Source organism: Exophiala mesophila (genome assembly GCF_000836275.1).
Source record: "Exophiala mesophila strain CBS 40295 unplaced genomic scaffold supercont1.6, whole genome shotgun sequence".
In the NCBI taxonomy this organism is placed as follows: domain Eukaryota; kingdom Fungi; phylum Ascomycota; class Eurotiomycetes; order Chaetothyriales; family Herpotrichiellaceae; genus Exophiala; species Exophiala mesophila.
The window spans coordinates 2,692,875-2,711,120 of record NW_015622509.1 but is presented as its reverse complement, the minus strand read 5'-3'; the positions used below and the strand labels follow the sequence as shown (position 1 = coordinate 2,711,120).

The 18,246-nt window shown below is 49.9% G+C and overlaps 6 protein-coding genes across 10 annotated transcripts; 3 read left to right on the top strand and 3 right to left on the bottom strand.

Annotated features, from left to right (window-relative positions):
• Nucleotides 1-182: 182 nt before the first annotated feature.
• PV10_08826 lies at nucleotides 183-2,535 on the top strand. Of its 3 annotated transcripts, XM_016373908.1 has the most exons (3): nucleotides 183-720; nucleotides 901-917; nucleotides 972-2,535. In XM_016373908.1, the coding sequence occupies exons 1-3, from the start codon at nucleotides 708-710 to the stop codon at nucleotides 2,241-2,243; spliced, it is 1,302 nt and encodes a 433-aa protein (XP_016220819.1). In that variant the 5' UTR covers nucleotides 183-707; the 3' UTR covers nucleotides 2,244-2,535. The 3 variants fall into 3 exon arrangements, with proteins under 3 accessions (XP_016220819.1, XP_016220820.1, XP_016220818.1); XM_016373909.1 differs by having other exon boundaries at nucleotides 901-2,535; XM_016373907.1 differs by having other exon boundaries at nucleotides 183-917.
• A 98-nt stretch (nucleotides 2,536-2,633) lies between these two features.
• PV10_08825 lies at nucleotides 2,634-4,649 on the bottom strand. 2 transcript variants are annotated; one of them, XM_016373906.1, is made up of 4 exons: nucleotides 4,436-4,649; nucleotides 3,799-4,371; nucleotides 3,571-3,724; nucleotides 2,634-3,497 (listed from the first exon to the last, which is right to left on the bottom strand). In XM_016373906.1, the coding sequence occupies exons 2-4, from the start codon at nucleotides 4,117-4,119 to the stop codon at nucleotides 3,061-3,063; spliced, it is 912 nt and encodes a 303-aa protein (XP_016220817.1). In that variant the 5' UTR covers nucleotides 4,120-4,371; nucleotides 4,436-4,649; the 3' UTR covers nucleotides 2,634-3,060. The 2 variants fall into 2 exon arrangements, with proteins under 2 accessions (XP_016220817.1, XP_016220816.1); XM_016373905.1 differs by having other exon boundaries at nucleotides 3,799-4,649.
• A 3-nt stretch (nucleotides 4,650-4,652) lies between these two features.
• PV10_08824 (uncharacterized protein) lies at nucleotides 4,653-5,247 on the bottom strand. The gene has a single exon (XM_016373904.1). It carries the CDS (start codon nucleotides 5,075-5,077, stop codon nucleotides 4,760-4,762), a length of 318 nt encoding a protein of 105 aa, XP_016220815.1. The 5' UTR covers nucleotides 5,078-5,247; the 3' UTR covers nucleotides 4,653-4,759.
• Nucleotides 5,248-5,590: 343 nt separating this feature from the next.
• On the bottom strand, nucleotides 5,591-7,919 carry PV10_08823 (uncharacterized protein). Its single transcript, XM_016373903.1, has 5 exons — nucleotides 7,866-7,919; nucleotides 7,170-7,800; nucleotides 6,839-7,122; nucleotides 5,674-6,789; nucleotides 5,591-5,615 (listed from the first exon to the last, which is right to left on the bottom strand). Exons 1-4 carry the CDS (start codon nucleotides 7,894-7,896, stop codon nucleotides 6,065-6,067), a joined length of 1,671 nt encoding a protein of 556 aa, XP_016220814.1. The 5' UTR covers nucleotides 7,897-7,919; the 3' UTR covers nucleotides 5,591-5,615; nucleotides 5,674-6,064.
• Nucleotides 7,920-13,738: 5,819 nt separating this feature from the next.
• Nucleotides 13,739-15,124, top strand: PV10_08822. 2 transcript variants are annotated; one of them, XM_016373901.1, is made up of 3 exons: nucleotides 13,739-14,052; nucleotides 14,121-14,330; nucleotides 14,404-15,124. In XM_016373901.1, the coding sequence occupies exons 1-3, from the start codon at nucleotides 13,813-13,815 to the stop codon at nucleotides 14,920-14,922; spliced, it is 969 nt and encodes a 322-aa protein (XP_016220812.1). In that variant the 5' UTR covers nucleotides 13,739-13,812; the 3' UTR covers nucleotides 14,923-15,124. The 2 variants fall into 2 exon arrangements, with proteins under 2 accessions (XP_016220812.1, XP_016220813.1); XM_016373902.1 differs by having other exon boundaries at nucleotides 13,739-14,330.
• A 1,074-nt stretch (nucleotides 15,125-16,198) lies between these two features.
• Nucleotides 16,199-17,950, top strand: PV10_08821 (uncharacterized protein). Its single transcript, XM_016373900.1, has one exon. It carries the CDS (start codon nucleotides 16,459-16,461, stop codon nucleotides 17,068-17,070), a length of 612 nt encoding a protein of 203 aa, XP_016220811.1. The 5' UTR covers nucleotides 16,199-16,458; the 3' UTR covers nucleotides 17,071-17,950.
• Nucleotides 17,951-18,246: the final 296 nt, after the last annotated feature.

The following is an 18,246-nucleotide window of genomic DNA, read 5'->3' as shown; positions in this document are numbered from 1 at the left end:
CAAAGGACAAGCTCCAGATGCGAACTGTGTGGCTGTCTACCGGAGAACCCTTGTTCGTTGATTCCTTCTACCACCACCAGCTCTCCTCTTTTGATTGTCACTGTACGGAGTAGCTTTCTTCTAGGATCGATCTAGACTTCAGGCCACCCTGTCGGCACAATTCCTTGCCCCTCGGCCCCTCACTACCACCTCATGCACCTGTACAGTTTACGTCTCTCGCCTCTCAGTCACCTCTCATCTCTCACGCCTCTATCTCCCTGATCCACTTCTCTTTATTCATCCTCGCAATCGTTCGTCGACCCAAATCTACAGCGGCACAGCGCACTCTTACAGGTTGCGACATGGTCCCCTCCAACTCTCGCTCGATTCGGATCGGACATTCTGTGCTCTCTGCACGGGCTTACGTCTGACTGCGTCCAATCCGGGTCATCCTCTCACCTCCTCTGAACTTGGCCTCTGCTCCTCTACTAGTTCCTGCGGGTCAGTGCGTCTAAGTAGAGCCTCCTCCGTTACTCCTCCGTTCTCGTATCCACCCTCCTGTCGCTCTTCACTCCTCCGCCGTCAGTCTCTCCATCCTCCCTACCTAGACCCAGGTAGTCAGTGCAATCAGCCAAACCCTACATCCTCCCCATCTCAGTGACGCGCAATACCCGATACCCATACGAACCTGACCCGCCATCATCATCCAATCCATCTCGTCGTTCATAATGCAGGCCTTTGGTGAGTGAGTTCTTTGTTGAATGTTCCTCCCGCACATGCTTCACATCTTCCTCTTCCCTTTTGGCCTCTTTCATTCCGCCATCTTCCCTGAATCTTACTCAAGTCATGTTACCCTCGATCTTGAATTCGCAATGTCCACTCTTCTCCGGAAACAAGCGCTGAACAATTTGGCTTTCACAGTCCCCAAGAATAGAAAGGTACATCCCACCCGACCTCCTGTACTCACTTGACCTCGGCTTACCCCGACCTAGCCCAAGTTTGACCTGACCCTTAACATTATCGACCTCACCAATGTCCCCCTCGTCGCCGGTACGGCCTCTGTGCGGTGGCATCTCTCCTCCAGCAATGCCGCCGAACACCGCGGTCGCACGGACAAGGCCTATATCATAGACCACAAAGCAACATGGGACTATGTCAAAGAGATCCCCGTCCGTCTCACAATCGATAAGAACCAGATGTTACAGGAATGCGACATCCACTTTGAGATCTTGCAAGAATACAGCGATGGGGGAAGGGGAGGAAGAGTTCATCTGGGCAACGTCAAATTAAACCTCGCAGAGTATACCAGAATCCCTGAAGCCATGGCCGCCGGGGAGCGAGATCCACAAGACGATGGCGAGGACGACACCATCACCAGAAGATATCTACTGCAGGACAGCAAGGTCAACAGTACACTCAAGATCAGCATCAAGATGAAACAGACCGAAGGCGATGTGACGTTCATCGCACCACCTCTCAAGTCCGCCATGGTCATTGGAGGCATTGCAGGTGTTTTGTCGACCGAGGCCGGCGAGGGCGAAGACATTCCCAGTATCACCAGCAAGACGAGAGAATTGAGTGAAGCCCAGGACATCTACCGTCGGACCCTGGCGGCAACATGGGCTTGCCAGGTTGGAGAACTGGCTCCAGACCAATTGATCGAGGATTTATTTGCTGGAGGCGATGGAGGCGGTGGACCAGGACCATCCAACAAATCTTACAAGAATCGCAATTCCCGCTCAAGAGGAAGTCCTCGCGAAGAGAGTATGGGATCTAGTTCGAGCGACACCTCTCGTCACTCCCACACACCGCGCCCCAGCCGGCGGGGTGGTGGTCACAACAGCGACGCCCACCTGACCAACAGCCATCATTCTCATCACTCTCCACACCCACAATCTCAACATCCATCATCCTCCTCCTTCTCCTCTTCTTCACACCTCACTCCCCAGATGACTCCGCACACTTCCCGATCAGACCATAAACGAAGCGGCAGTGGCGAGAATGGCAATGGCAATGGCAATGCCAACGGCAACAGCAACGGCCGTGAGGTCGGGAGCTTATCCGCCACTTTCAACTACGGCAGCCCCGGCGTCGGCAGTACCATCAGTGGCCGATCCAGCATTGAACATCAATTACAAGCGGCCGCCAGTCTACAGGAACATCATCACAATCACCGACGAGCCCGGGGTGAACATGATTGGACTGAAGTCATGGAAATGGATTTGAGGGATGATTTGAGAAGTTGGCAAGTCAGGGTTGCGTGACCCCAGCCTGGCAGGATTGTTGGGGAGAAGAAAGAAGCCCTGATTCAAGTGGCAACCTCGTTACACGACCTTTAAAAATCCCTTTTCTCTATGATGACCCTTTCTTGTTAATTGAACATGGGAGATATGATGACATTATGAACCAGCGAGTTTGAGTTTTGGAAGGGCATACAGAAACAGAAATAGGTGCGGTGCCCTTGATCTGTGCATGATCTGTATGTGCAGAGGCATATATCTATATCTATATCTATATACATATACACATGAACCAATACAGACAACCCATCCTCACGGATATGACAAACACAGTCCAGTTCGAGATGATTGATCCACTCAATTCTATTCTGAATTAAACGATCGAACTTCAGTAAACTGGATAAGGCAGACGGTGTATATTGGTATATTGATATTGATATTTAGATATAGATATATTGCGATTCCCTTTCATGCAAGTTAGCTTCCTTGGGGTATCCAAGCAAGTGACAGGAACATGATAGTGACTAAAGAGGGGATATAACATGACAGCCATGATTCTGGAACGAGTGATGATGATTGGTATTAGATATTATCCAAGACGACTGTCTTCAGTGGCAGGGGTATTCGGAGTCTTCGGGACATTAGGGACTTCCAAGCTTGAAAATTCGTAATATTAGTCCGGAGCAGTCGGAGGCTTGGGTGGAAGTGGAAGTCCGGATTAGAAATTAAGATAGAATGGAGGGTAAATCGGGACCTGGACCTGACCACTATGGGTGGGTGATGCTAAGGTCAGAAAGGGTTGACCAAACAGCTATGCTTTTGGAATTCCCTCTGACTTAACTTAGACAGTTTGAGGTGCCGTCGCAACACCACCACTACCACCACCATTCACAACACCCGCACTCACATCCGCTTCCGTCTTCTTCTCATCTGCGACGGGCTCGGTCGCAATGCCCTCATGAGCATCTCGAACCTGAATGCCCAGACGCTCGAGATCAACGTTTCTCAACCCCCAGAGCAAAACTGCACCAAAGATGGGTTTTGTCAGGATATCCAAGATGCCGTAGGCGATCATCTCCGAGTCCAAGGGGATGACGTTTCCACCTTCAGATACACCCCAGATGATGGGGTAGACCAGGAGGATGCAGGCGGTCCAGATTGAGAGGATGCCGTAGAGGCGGGTCAGGTCGGCGCCTAATGGGCGAGAGTAGGCGCGGCCTTCGATGATGATGGTGTAGAGAAGGAAGAACAGGGAGGAGAGGCCGAATGTGAAGAATCCTGTTTGGGACAAGGTTACTTACTTAGTGGTGATAACATTGGAGGGGGGCCGGGTAAAAGGGGATGGACATACCCCATTTGTAAGTACTCTTGACCAAAGCTCCGACTAGACGAGTTACGACAAAGACTTCGCTGATGAGAAGAGTATACCAGATAGTTGGGGTGGGGAGTCCAGCTGTCAAGAGAAGAGTGGCCAACAAGAGAGGTATGGTGATGAAATAGTCAATCTATACATGAAAGATGAACCCATGTCAGAAACAGTAAAAGGAGCACTCAACTCCTTGTGTTTTGCAAAACTCACATATCGAACATAGAAAATCTGTCGCATATCACCCGCGACCTTTGCATTGCTTCTGGACCATTGGACCTCAATTGCCGTCCAGCCGAGATTAGATCCCTGAGAGAAATAGGCGATGGCCGAGATCAAAGTCAAAGCGGCGAGGAGATAGTGAAAGAGTCTTTGGGTTCGAGGTTTCATGAACGACAAGCCCATGAACACAAGAGACGAGAAGCCCATGAATGCAGTGACTGCGAAGAGCCATGATGAACCACGTGTGGTGATGTGGTTATCAGTTGTCACCGTATTGGTGAAACCATTGATTTCGACGGCTCGGTTGCCCATTTTGTTGATTGGGTATGGGGGATAGATAGACTTGGGATGGGATTGGTCTGAACTGGAAGGGGAGGAGAGGTGGAATCAGGCAGTGAGAAGACTTTGAGAGGGAAGTGAAGTGCTGGCTGACCTAGAGAACGAAAAGTCTCAGATCGAGGGGGTTCTTCTCGTTCACCTTTTTGTATCTTCACGAGGACATTGAAGTGGAGAAAGAAATTGAAGGCAATGAGTGACGTCTGATCTTGGTTCCGTGTACTGCTGCTGCTGACTCCGAATCAGTTGTCTGACCTGAGACTGCTGCTGCTCGACGCAAGAAGACACCCACGATGAACCGATGACTCGGGGATTCGGTAATATGCAATGAAAACCTGATCGAGTCATGCCGGATCCATCCATCGTCCATCATCCATGTCACGAAATCGTTTGTCCGAATAGCATGTCAAAGCAATTATCCGGTCTGGTGTGTCTGTCCTAATCCTCCTATCCTCTCACGCCTTGCCAGCAAGGCTTCAAACCCACTCGACCAGGCAAGCCAAGGCAAGGCCCAGCCAGGGTCATGGGGTCGGACAAGGACAAGGCGAGCGAGGATCCGGATGACAAACGAATCCATTCAAACAGGGTTAATCATGACCCTTTTCGGCGGAGCCCATCATAAGGCGTCAACCAGATGTGGTGGAGAGTAGCCTGGTGGCCGTGGTGGCCTCCCAAATCGGGGCCGTATTTCATGGTTGTGGAGGGATCCAGTGGGTAAGGAATCCAGTGGGTAAGGAATGTACTTACAAACTGTAGGTAGATAGTCAGTGTCTAGCCTGAAGTGCCTGACAACAAAATCTCCTGATGCAGTTATTTTCTTGGGTTTGGGCTGAGCGGGGATGTATGATCTCTGATCCAACGAATAAGGCATGTCGTTGAAAAGTGTTGGCTCTCGGATGTCGTCGGCTTCTAACTGCCCAGCCAAGTCTCTCATTCTCACCTGTAGAAAACGTCAACCCACATCAAGAGTCGTCTCATGACTCATATTAGGGTCATGAGGCCCCGAATGAATTGGTGGCCTTGGGAGGGAAAAGATAGGTCCGAGAGGATGAACTCCTCATTTTTTCTGGTTGACCAAAAAATATCGTCTTCCGCTGGTGCCGGGGAGGGGGATACGGACAATTGAAGAAGAGGAGGACTTGAACGCGCCAAGGGTTGAGTGAGAAAAACCACTCGCGCTTCATGCATGTCTACCCTAAGTAGATTGATGGCGCCCTGTACTAATGGGATCGACACATCCACTTCCTCTCTCTCCACTGCTTTTGGGTTTTCCGACAGCCTCGCGGATATGGAAGCTTGGCTTGGAATTACTATTCGTCTGATCATGAGATGTCATGTCTTCCTTGTTAAAAGCAAGCAACCCAACGGAGCCGCATTGTCCGGAATACCTGGCATCGCTGACAGAACATGCCTCTATTTGCAGAAGTGAACTTATCAGCTCGACGGCGTGAATATTGAGTCTTCGCCACTCGCTATTTTCAGGGTTAGTCAAGAAAGTTTGCATATCCTGGTGTGACCATCAGGACATACTCGCAGCTACCACGCTTAAGCTCCTAGACCAGATGGCTCGGGCTCAAGTTTCAGGCTCGGGGCCAGTCTTGCAACAATTGAGACCGACGGATTTTCAACGTTGGACAAGGAATCACTTCGCTATGAGAAACCCAAAGTCGGCATCAATCGTGTTCGAGGTGAAGATTCTATTAGATTGTGGTAGCTTGACTCTATTATCAAGGGGTATCTTAAAGGTCGGTGAATTCTTTCAATGCTGGCTCAGACGCAGATCGTAGCAGGGCAGTACCCGGATCTGCCTTTAGTCCAAGCGATGAGGCTCCTAAAGTATAGCATTAAGCGGACAAGGCTCTTCACGCATGTCACGCGTGCTTGCTATCCGGCTGTTCCGTGACGATCATCCCCCAGAGCGTTACCGACTTGTAGACAAGTACAGCGACAAAGCCAACAACAAAAGCAGTGCCAATATCGTGCGTGAGAGGTCAAATGGAGTGGAGCCTATCTGATCAAGGCTGCTGACACTTCTAGTGATGTGGCCGCCGGCTGTCCAAGGCTTGACCATACCGAGGTCATCGAGAATTTGGCCAGTGGTGATTTTGCTTCCAGCTAGCACAATTGGCACTCCGGTTCCGGGATGTGTGCTTGCACCGACAAAGTAGAGATTGGAAATCTCCGAGTGTTTGGTCTTGGGTCGAAAACTGAGAACATTGAAGAATGAATGACTCAAGCCGAGGATGGCACCTTTATCCAAATTGAATCTTTCCTTCCACGATGATGGGGTATTGATGACTTCGTTGACAATGTGCGACTTAAGGTTCACACCAGTTCTAGAAAGAACCATGTCAAAGACTGCGCCTCTGGCCTTGTTGACCATCGCATTCCAATCTTGAGAACTTGATGGATTCAGTCCACGTGAAGCCGGACCTTCCAGCAGATGTCCGCAAGGAACCAGAACGACAACACTGTCGCGTCCAACAGGAGCAGCTGTGGGATCGACCCTTGAGGGAACATTGACGTAAAATGAAGGCTCTTTGGGTATCAATTGCCGTTTGAAGATGTCATCGAAGCTGTCTTTGTAGTCGTCGGCCAGGAAGACATTATGGGTATGCAACTCCGGGATTACGGTGTCCATCGACCCTGAGATATATGTCAGATCAACAAGGAGCAGTGTTTGGGAGATACTTACAGTAGAATGATATGCTGGAGCAAGAGGCTGACTTCTTGGACAATGCGGAAGCTTGGTCTGAATGTGGTAGTAGCTGGTTGTAAGCATAGACTAAATCTGCGTTGACCAAGACAATATCTGCATTCAAAGCCTCTCCGGATTTCAGGGTAACTCCAGTTGCTCGCTTGGAATGGAAATCCGTGTTGATTTGGGCCACTGGGGATGACAGGCGGTACTCGACACCAAAACGCTCACCAACTCGGACCAGGGCGTCGAGGACTTTGTGGAAACCACCTCTGGGATACCTACATCATGTCAGTGTGGCAAGAGACGAGTTAGGACTGGGACTGACCAGATGCCCTCGGCGAGTTCAGTATACTGCAGCAGACTATAAGTGCCAGGAGCATCAAAAGGACTCATGCCCATGTACATGCTCCCGAAGGTGAAGGCTCGGCGCAACCTCTCGGTCTTGAAGTAGCGAGCGGCGCGAGCCCAAATACTTTCGAAAGGATGCAGGGCTGGAAGATACGGCAGGAAGCTCGGTCGGGCCATGGCCCAGATGGACGCAAAGTTCTTTCGAAGCACATGGACAACACTGGCCTCATAGTGAACATGAGCCTCCCTCATCCAGTCAAGGTATCGCTCAAAGCCATCCTTGCCCTCCCAGCGTTCAATTTCCTTCTTCATCTTGGACACGTCGGTGGAAAGCTCGATGTTCTCGCCATCACCAAACCAGATGTTGTAGTTGGGATCACATTTGAGTAGTTCCACGCCTTCAGCTTCTAGCGAAGTGTCAAGGTCGATAAATGCTTCTCGGAAGAGATCTGGAAGGAGCAGCAACGAAGGACCTTGGTCAAAACGGTGACCGTCATGATGGATCAAGCTGCATCGACCACCAGTGTGATCATTCTTTTCTATCACCGTGACTCGGAACCCGGCTTTGGCAAGTCGGGCAGCACTTGCGATGCCGCCAGCACCGGCGCCTGTGAATAGGTTAGTATTAACCAGCGAGAATGACGACGAGTAGAGACGACTAGGCAATACTTACCGACGACAATGACACTTTTAGGCTTACTCATGCCTCTACTATGGTGAGTTGAAGATTTGAGAGCGAGAAATAAGCAGAGGACAGGAAGATGAAGTCAATCACATGTCTGGAGGCTCTGGTCGCGCCAGCCCAAAAGTCAATGACAACATGACTTGGTGGCTAGGGATTGGCATGGTGTCCACTCCTCAACGGGTGCGGGTCTCAATTCCATGTTCTCAGATGATGGTGAGACACGTGGTAGATTGTCAAGGAGAAGATAGACAAATGTACAGATGTCAATAAAAAGAACATGGGATGTTTTAAGTCGATGAGAATTCTTTTCTTACCTGTCATCATCCATGTACTTTAGGGCAAGAGCGATGGGGAGAGAGGGGCCGAGGGGCAGGGCAGGAGGGACTTCACAGGGCATCTTCCCCACACGTGACTTTGGTTCCAATCATATACTTCTATATCAATAGTTGGGTGAGTTGATTCCTCCAACGCCCACCACAATCAACCCATGGGCGAATATCAAGTCATCCGTAAGGTGCTATGAGTGTATTTATTTGACAAGCGCTTGTCCTAGCCCACCCTGTGAATCTCTCTCGTGTCAATTCTGTTTGTCTTCCAGCCTCAAGAAGCACCTCTCCAACCAGTCATGACCCTCCACCCCACAAGCACACGTCTGCTCTTGGGCACCGTGGCTCGTCCTGGTCGACCGCCTCCGTCAAAGTCCAATGATTGACCTTTGGAGATCCGATCCCGTATCACTCGTCCTATCTCCATGTAGCTCTCCACAGCAACTCTAATGCCCGCTCTAGCATACTCTGGAAGTACTTCAATCGCATCCCGGTTCTCAGCATACAATGTAAACGCAATGTCGAGTATACGTTTTCGATGTTCGAGCACTTGGTTGGCATACTCCTCGCAGCCTGCGTCAGGCTCGCCTGGGAGACTGCTGTCCCACCATTCATATGGAATATAAGATCGGTCGAGCTGAGCATCCGTCATAACATCCCGGACAATGTTGACATACTGGAGAGCTCGGCCCATCTGTGCTCCTGCCATTTTGCACCTTTGTTGTGTCTTTGGGTCTGTTTCACCGTCGGGATCGTGGTAGTACACAAGGCTCAGGCACAGCTCGCCTATGGTCGCTGCCACACATGTCGCATATCGTTGAAGATCGATTAAAGTTCGAATAGGAGGATTGGCGACTTTGGAATCTGGTCCATCTGCCAAAAAGTTCTGGTCTATACGAAACCCATCCAAAAGGGCGTACAAAGGAGCTGAGGGCAGTTTCTCTTTGGGTAGTAGAACCAAGATTGATTGTGCCTGTTTTGGGAATGGGGCAAGAGAACTTCGTATCTCTTGCTCGTCTGCCTTTCCGGCATAGATAGCGTCCAAGAAACGGGAAAAATTCTCAATCCAAGTGACTGCATCTTTTTGGGTTGGCGCATTGTCGATCAAATCATCTGCCACACGGCAAAACCCATAGAGCAGGATCAAGTCAATTCTCAATCTGCCCATGAAAACACCAGATGCAAGATAGAAAGATCGACTCTTCTTTGCCAGCACAGACAAAGCGTTGTTCAACCCTTGGATCCGTCTAGTGTCATACCTCGCCGTAGGGAGGCACAGAGCTTTCAACAGGAGGACCGGTGAAGGGGTACCCGGAACCTCAGGAAACACTTCAGGGAAAGCGTCCAGTATGCCAACAGCATTGTCGTAAGCGATCGCACCCCATGCTACCAGCATGTTGGTCAGCAGGAAGAAGACCGCTTCCTCAATTTCCAGATGTGGCCATAAATGGATACCAAGCTTGGTTCCCGACTCAATACTCCAGGTACCCCTCCGAAGGGCAAGAGTGTCCACAATCCATAGATACAATGTTGGAAGGGCAATGGGAAGCCATGTTTTCGTCCATGGCAAGGTGACGAGCAACTGATAGGCAAAGGTCCATAGCATAAGCAGGACAGGGCCTGCCCATACCAGTATCAGTCTCATGTAGGTGGCATTGCTGTGGCCGTCTCCCAGCAGAACGGGTGCGATTGAGCAAAAGAAGAAGAATACTTGACCCAGGCGCTTGATAGATCGCAGAGTCGGAACCACGGGATCCGTCAGGTCGGATTCATCATGCAAATAGACTGCTGTCACGACGGATTTGGTAAATATAACTTGGAGAGATGTTGTCTGCGTGAGGGATTAGCAATGTGATCCCCAGAAAGGCATCAGAGTGTCTGCTCACGATGTATGTCTGAATGGCAAAGAAGAAAAGCTCTTCGATAGGAATGTCAAACAAAGTCGGACCCAAGATTACTTGACTTGGATAGCCTATCGCGATTTAGCAAGTGTGGCCCGAGAAGGTTGCGTTCTGTGAGTCTCACTCCAGACTTTGGTCCTAATCAGATACGAATCCCTTTGATCGTCAGCAAAACAGCGACTTGGATTGCCAGAACGGAAACGTACCATGGAATCGTATATGTCACGGCAATGACTTGAAGGAAGCATATTTTGTAGATATCTCGCCGCGATAGTAGTGGCGTTAGGATGACACTGAGTATGATAGCAATCGGTATGGTATAAATGATATGCCTGTTAGTCACCAATAGCTTGGGGTCAGCAAATTGTGACGATCGAAGAGCATGGGAGGTCCGGAGAGGCATACACCCAAGCATAGTCATACATGGCGGCCGGAGCCTTAAACTGTCAAAGTCCGCTCAGAAGAAGAGTTAAAACAGAAGATCATCGGCTCGAGTCAATTGGTATCAAGCAACATGCGTTGGTGTATGTCATGGTATACCAACAAGTGCAATATTGGGAGCTGTGACGAATATGCCAGGGGCGGAACGGTCTCTAAACTCAGTCGCGACTACCCAACGATGAGAATAGTACATTCGGTGGGAGATAGAGTCCGGGACGGCCATGGAAAAGTCGGAGAAGATTCTTTTGCATGTGTTCTACGATGAAGGCTGGGTTGGCTAAGCTTAGAGTTGAACTGGATGTCATGACGCGCTCGATTCCTGAAAGATTGTCCAAAATGGAGTTACAGATCCACTGGTGGAGAAATGTAAGAGCTTTAATCTGTCACTGTTCAGCCACACTCGAGGCATGGCGCCAACGATCAGATGGCCGGGGCTACTGACACTTTACTGGCCATGGAGGGCCTTGGGAAGATATCATGTGCAAAGTGTTGCCCGTGCGAGTTTGTATTCCTGGCTTCTCCGCACCGAGCAGTGAAGCCATGATGATGTCAGAGCCACCACCACCATCATAAGCGCGTAGTATAGCAATCAAGTATTCTAGGCTCCTTGCCAAAGCCGTGCATACCTACCTAATACTCAAAGGCACGTTCGATAGGTATATAAAATAATGCCAAAAGCATGAAGTGGATTGTTCTTGCCCTTTGGGTCCGGTAATGGATGGTTCCTTCCAGATTTCTGTCCAGACACTGCAAGAGCAGGTACGACCGTCTTCCATTGTTCCTTCCTCTTCAGTACCTCTCCTCCAGGGCACCTTCCGCAACAAACAGAAGAGCCTTTTGTTCACGATTCTCCTCTGATGGCCTCAACTTCACTTCACTCTATCATCCATTGGCGATGACCTCGATGCCCGAGACTCGTCCCACATGGTCCAATCCTTACAAACAGCAAGACAGGTCTATATCCAACATGAATGGTCCGATCTTGGATTCAAAGTCTCGAAAACAGAAGACACGCCGTCCGCATCCTTACCTGACTGGCAACTTTGCCCCCATCCACCAGATACAGCCTCTGACACCTTGCAAGTACTCAGGATCAATTCCTGAGGAGTTGTACGGTGGTGAGTATGTACGGAATGGTGGCAATCCTGTGACCAACGAAGTCCTGGGTCGAGATGCTCACTGGTTTGATGGAGACGGAATGCTAAGCGGTGTCGCCTTTACCAGAACCTCTGACGGCGTCCAACCCGAATTTGTCAATCAGTACATCCTCACAGACGTCTATTTGTCTTCCATCTGCTCCAAACACCTCCAGACCCCCATTCTTCCTAGCATTGCCACCCTGGTCAACCCTCTTTCCTCACTCTTCAGAATCTTCTCCCTTGTCTTTCGCACCCTTGCCCTCGTCATTCTGTCTAGACTCCCAGGGTCTCAACAAGCCATCCGTCGAATCAGTGTTGCCAATACAGGATTTCTGTTTCATGATGGGAGGGCGCTCGCTACCTGCGAGTCTGGACCACCCATGCGCATCGCTCTTCCTGGCTTGGAGACAGTAGGATGGTACAATGGAAAGAAAGCAGAAGGCGAACCTGACGGGGAGGATGGCTCGGGTTTTGGCGGTGACGGGCTGTTGGGATTCATGAAAGAATGGACCACTGCACATCCTCGTGTTGACCCCCAGACCCAGGAATTGATCCTTTTCCACTCGACCTTTGTTCCACCTTATGTGCACTATTCCATTATTCCAGCAACTCATCCCCCCATCGCTGCTACCACCCCTTTTGAAACACCAACAAGGCTTCTCAACGCTCCGGTCCCTGGCATCACATCAGCCAAAATGATGCATGACTTTGGGGTCTCAATGAGAAACACTGTCATCATGGATTTGCCCTTGTCTCTGGATCCCGTCAATTTGGTCAAAAATAGACCTGTCGTTGCCTATGACCCGACGGCAAAAGCCCGATTCGGCGTCTTTCCGCGCCAGTCACCTCAAGAAGTGCGTTGGTTTGAGACCGATGCTTGTTGCATCTTTCATACAGCTAACACCTGGGACGATACCTTGGTTCATAATTTCACTGGAGAAGTCAGTACCACAGCAGTCAACATGTTAGCGTGCCGCCTTACTTCTGCCTCCCTGGTGTTTTCTGCTGGCGATATTGCTGCGCCTCAACTCACCTCACCTGTGTTTGGACAGGATCAGGAACCCGAGCAATGCCGCCTTTACTACTACCAATTCTCTTTGAATACCGCGGACTCGAATCGCATCATATATCAATTTGCGCTCTCTGCAATCCCGTTTGAGTTTCCTAGCACACGGGAAGACATGGCCATGAATCCAACCAAATACGTTTATGGCTGCTCAACATCCGAGGGCTCGTTTGGGGCTGCTCTAGGCCGCGCCGTCAAGATCAACTGTCTCGTCAAGATTAATGCAGAGGCTTTGATCAGGCGTGGAAAGAAGGATCCTCATATGACCCCAGTTACAGGATGTGTGGACACTCGGACAGTGGAAGAGATTCTCAGTTCTACTATCAGTGACGACCCCATTTCCATCTTTCAGCTGCCCCCTGGCTGGTATGCTCAGGAGCCTCGCTTCGTCGCGCGCAAGGGTGCTTACCGAGAAGATGATGGTTGGCTCTTGACTTACGTTTTTGATGAATCACAACTAGATCAGGACGGCGAGTGTCCACCGGATGCTGTCAGTGAGCTTTGGGTGATTGATGCGCGGGACATGAAGACTGTGGTCTGTCGCGTGGAACTGACCCAAAGGGTGACCTATGGATTACATGGCTCATTCATTGGCGAGCAACAAGTCAAATCTCAAAGGCCCATTGAGACTATCCGAGGATTGAAGAAACTCGATGTGGAGCAACGTGCGGGTGGTCACTGGTCAGGAGTTCGAGATTGGATTGAGCGTATGATTGGCTGATGAACATGATTGTGCATATATTCAGACATAGCACCGGCGTCGAGATAATTTCGAATTTTGGACTATTGTGATAAGATGAGTATCATAGTAATGATGTTCTTGATGCTTCGTTGTTGAGACCTTCAGAAGAGGATGATGAATGATTGTGGAGCAGGCGATCCTCATGCATCTTGTGCATAACTCGCGCAGATAATCCGCCGAACGATCTGCGCCTCAAGACATTTGATCCGATGACAAATTCTCCGCATGCAACCACCTTCTTGCCTCGACCCTCAGAAGTCATTTACTCGTCGATGAATATCTCGTTAGTCTCGAAATACTTCTCTTGAGGAAGAGCCAACATGTCGGGGTCCCTTCCATCTTTCAGTCGGGCCGCCCGAAGATTGGTCTCATCATCGAATAGCTTTGGAGCGAAAAGCATACTCGCATCCTCATTTCACACATCGATCAGACCACTGTCTCATACAAAGGTGCTCACTCGAGCGCAGCTAGTTTCATCAACATGTCGACAAGCGCGAAGCTTCTCGTCGTCCAACGCACGGCCGAATGTGCAAAAGGCCAAGCTATACAATCGCACAGGTGTACGTATAGCCGCTCGCGGTATGTCTCCACTCCAGAGTCTTGCTCTCTGACAATTTCTATGGGATAGCCCTTCTCACTCAGATCAGCCATCCTCTTCGTCAGCGTGGGAGCATGTATGGTGTTCTATTTCCGGTATGAGAAGGCGAGATTGGAAAGAAAGAGAATTGTGGAAATGAGCAAAGGATACGGCAAGCCCAAGGTCGGAGGTCCCTTTACACTGAAGGATACCGAAGGCAATGATGCTACGGAGAAGATTTTACTGGGCAAATACTCCATGGTATGTCTGGCGCTCACAGTTTGCAACAAGTAAGGCACAATGCAAGTGTACTGACTGAGGGGATCTGTCGCAGATATATTTCGGCTTCAGCCACTGTCCCGACATCTGTCCCGACGAGCTCGACAAGATGGGGCTTGCGATTGACATTATCCAAGAAAAGGCTCCGAATTGCCTACAATCAATATTCATCTCTTGCGACCCGAACCGCGATACCCCGGAGGTGCTCCGAGCATACCTGGACGAATTCCATCCGTCGATTAAGGGTCTGGTGGGGACCTGGGAGCAAACCAAAGATGTGTGTAAACAATATCGTGTATACTTCTCAACACCGCCGGAACTCAAGCCGGGAGAGGAGGACTACCTAGTGGACCACAGTATCTACTTCTATGTGATGGACCCGGAAGGTGATTTTGTGGAGTGTATTGGTCGACAAGACACGCCGGAGAGTGCGGCAGCGATCGTGCTGGACCACATCAAGGACTGGACCAAGGAAAAGAAGCCAATTGACAGAACACCTTTACCGTATATCGCTGAGCAGAACTTGGCCAAAGAGCAAGCAGCCAAGGAGATGGCCGCAAAGGGGAAAGCGTGAGCGTGAGTGTCAAGGAAACAGGTGAGGATGAGGATAGATTTGGCCTCATTTGGGCAAAATGGCTTGTACAATGGACGACATGGCGTGGACCAAAGGATTTATGTCGCTGGACTTGCTCAACTCCACTTCTCTAGACAATGATTGTATAGGATGCTACTGTATCATATCATAATTGAATGATTGAAGCTGTACCAACAAGAAACATCTGCCACAGTTCAACCGAGGTCTGACGCACAATCATGAACCCTTTATAGTTACGACAAGGGCAAACAGGACATGCATGGCACGCACATAATACATAATAGTCGAGCAAGGAAGAATGTCGGCCATGAAAAAAGATCCGGGCACCCAAGACGACGCCGTCGGCCGAGGTGCATAAAGCCAGCACCCAATCCGAATGCTAGGCCGCCCCTTGAAATGAATTGTCGAGCGATCAACTTCTGCAAGAGGAAAGGCAGAGTGCTACAAGAGGACATGTGGAATGCAGGGCGGGTGCGAGGATTCTAGAATTCACACAAACACCACGTCTGAGTGGGAAATCACGACAGGGCAAACAAGGCGGTGAGACAGACGATTCATGAACGTGGCTCCAGTTGATGGTGTTGGTTGAGGTGTATTTTAATCATTTTCAGCGAAATGGACAGGGAAGAGGGGCGGTGAGTGGGCCGAGTAGGAGACAAGCAACAACGACGACGGGGGGACGGATGGGATGGACACATGGGACAAAGGGATGGGTCATTATTGGTTTCCTTAGGATAGGGAGACGATTCGAGATGTGGGATTGGATTTGTATATCATGAGTTGCATCTCCTGATCAGATCAGACCAATTAATCCCTTGGAAGGACAGTCGACCGTGGTAATGGGCCCAAGGGGATACGGCTGCCTCTGGCGAATGGCATCAAAACCCCCGACAACATGACACCAAAAGAAGATGTTGGTTCGACACATGATCAGTCGTCGGTGCTGGCCATGATCTTGGGACAGAGCGTGGGATACGGTGTGTTCAAGTAAGCCTCAGACGCCTCATAATCAGGAGTGGGGGATCTCAAGAGATCTCAAACTCGTGAATTGATTTTGCTTCGTTTTGCGATTCCGAGGTTCGGAGATGACTGATGTTCACTTGAGTAGTAGTGATTATTGATGTTACTATAACATATAATCTACACCAACTCAACTCAATCAGTTTCCGGTGATATCCTATCACACATAAAATTTAATTGTCTCAAATTTCCTATCGCTGGGATTCGTGGGGTTCGCGCCTTCCTGCAACTCGTCATCGCCGTTGCCCGCACCTGCGTCATTCGCCAACAATTTATGCCAGAACGTTTCCCCGGATTGTAACAACACGAGAAAAAGAAAGAAAGAAAATAAAAAAGACTTTAGGACGACAGAACTGCAATCTCATTTCTCTTCTCTTTCTCTTCTTCTCTTGTGACTGTTGGGCTTAGACGTGGAATTACGTCGAATACCTTGTTTTTCTTGTTCCATCTGAACCACGACCAAATCTCATTCAGCAACCAGGCCACATCACAACCATGACCACCGAGGCAACATCGTCGCAGCTTGTCTCGAATCATGAAACAGCATCGTCCGCATCAGTATCAGCAACACCGGCCCAAACCTCGACCTCCAAACCCTCATCGATCCTCGACCCCGCCAACTTCCCACAAAGCCTAGAATCGCCGACCATATTCATCTCTCTGGTCTACACGCCGCTTGATATTCCAAAATACCTACAGTTCACACGTTCACCGACCGCAGGAGCCAACGTACTGTTTCTGGGCACGACTCGGGACAACTTTGACTCTCGACCGGTGTCTCGACTCTCATACCAGGCCTACCCCTCACTGGCATTGAAGTCGCTCCATGCAATCGCCGAGGACGTGCAGAGAAAACATGGGTTAGAGAAGATTGCCATTGTCCATCGTCTGGGAGAAGTCAAGGTCGAAGAAGAGAGCATTGCCGTCTCAGTCAGCAGCGGTCACCGCGCTGCTGGCTGGAAGGGCGCAGAGGAAATCCTCGAGCGGGTCAAAGCCCGCGCCGAAATCTGGAAGAAGGAATGGTTTGCTGATACTGGTGAAATGGAAGAGGGTGTTTGGAGAGCAAACAAGGATCGAGATGCAAAGGGCAATGTGATCAATAAGTAAGATTAAAACTAGCCCAACACACATCTGGACTCGCATGTTTGGGGAAGTCTGCCTTGAATCACCACCGGGAGGACTACCTACACACCTCGATCATCGTTGCTTGGGGGCCGAGGACGCTCGAACACGGCATGATGGCGATGGTTTTGGTGGTGACAGTGACTGGAACTGTCGAACAACGAACGACATGACATGTGCCTCCTCATCCTAGGGGGAGTCTACCTGCAATCGTCAGGATATACGGACGCTGCAACTCCTGGTTCTCGATAAGCTTGCGAGTCTGCTCCCCGAGATGGAGTACCATCTCTACCAAGATGGTTCCCGGCTTTCGAATTGCCCCGGCAAATTCTTCACATGCGCAGTGGTGATGATATTCTACAACATCGTCCAGGGCTGTCTGCATGCTGGACCCTTGATCGATGCAAGACCCACAGGGAAATTATGCCAGTCATGTTGAAGATTCATGCAAGCAACACATCTAACGGAGAGGCCGTTACGCCACAACAACAGGGTCAGGTGGACATGAACATCGACACAAAGTGCCGGCAGTCGTTTTTCCCTAACAAAACCAACCCACGAACCACAGAAGAGTCACCAAATCGAGATCCCTCGCTTGATCTCCGTTGCATTGAAAACCATCTATGTGGCTGCCGGCACCCGCACCCTGTGTATTGGAACAGGGTCAAAATTGACGATATCAGCGGGACACCGCCGGATTCTACGGAGTATGCCCAAGAACGCTTCCTGGCAGTCTTGGACCGGCCCTCCCGCCAACCAGAGCATAATAAAATCAATACTATGGAATAGGCGACATGTCAGAGACGCAGCAATAATGTCAGACCAATAAACCATTTCAATTCCGTGTTGTTTATCCTTGTGTATACAATCTCAATTCAATCTAGAACGGGATTGAAAAACCAAGAGGCTGGTGGTTGGAGTAACATTGCCTTTGATTGGTTTATTTTCATCAAGCAATCAAATCCAAGAGGCTGGTTTGCGGATCCGAGTCTCGAGATAAGCGACAAGTTGCGGGGCCGTGCACCACCATAACCTAACTTCATAGTCACGAACACAGTTACCAGTCATGGGTAGCGGACCGGTTTGCCGTATCTAGAGAGGGGTTCAAGGGTCTGGTAAGTCAGTAGCGAGGGCGGGGGTTGGGTTTTCAAAACACCAAGG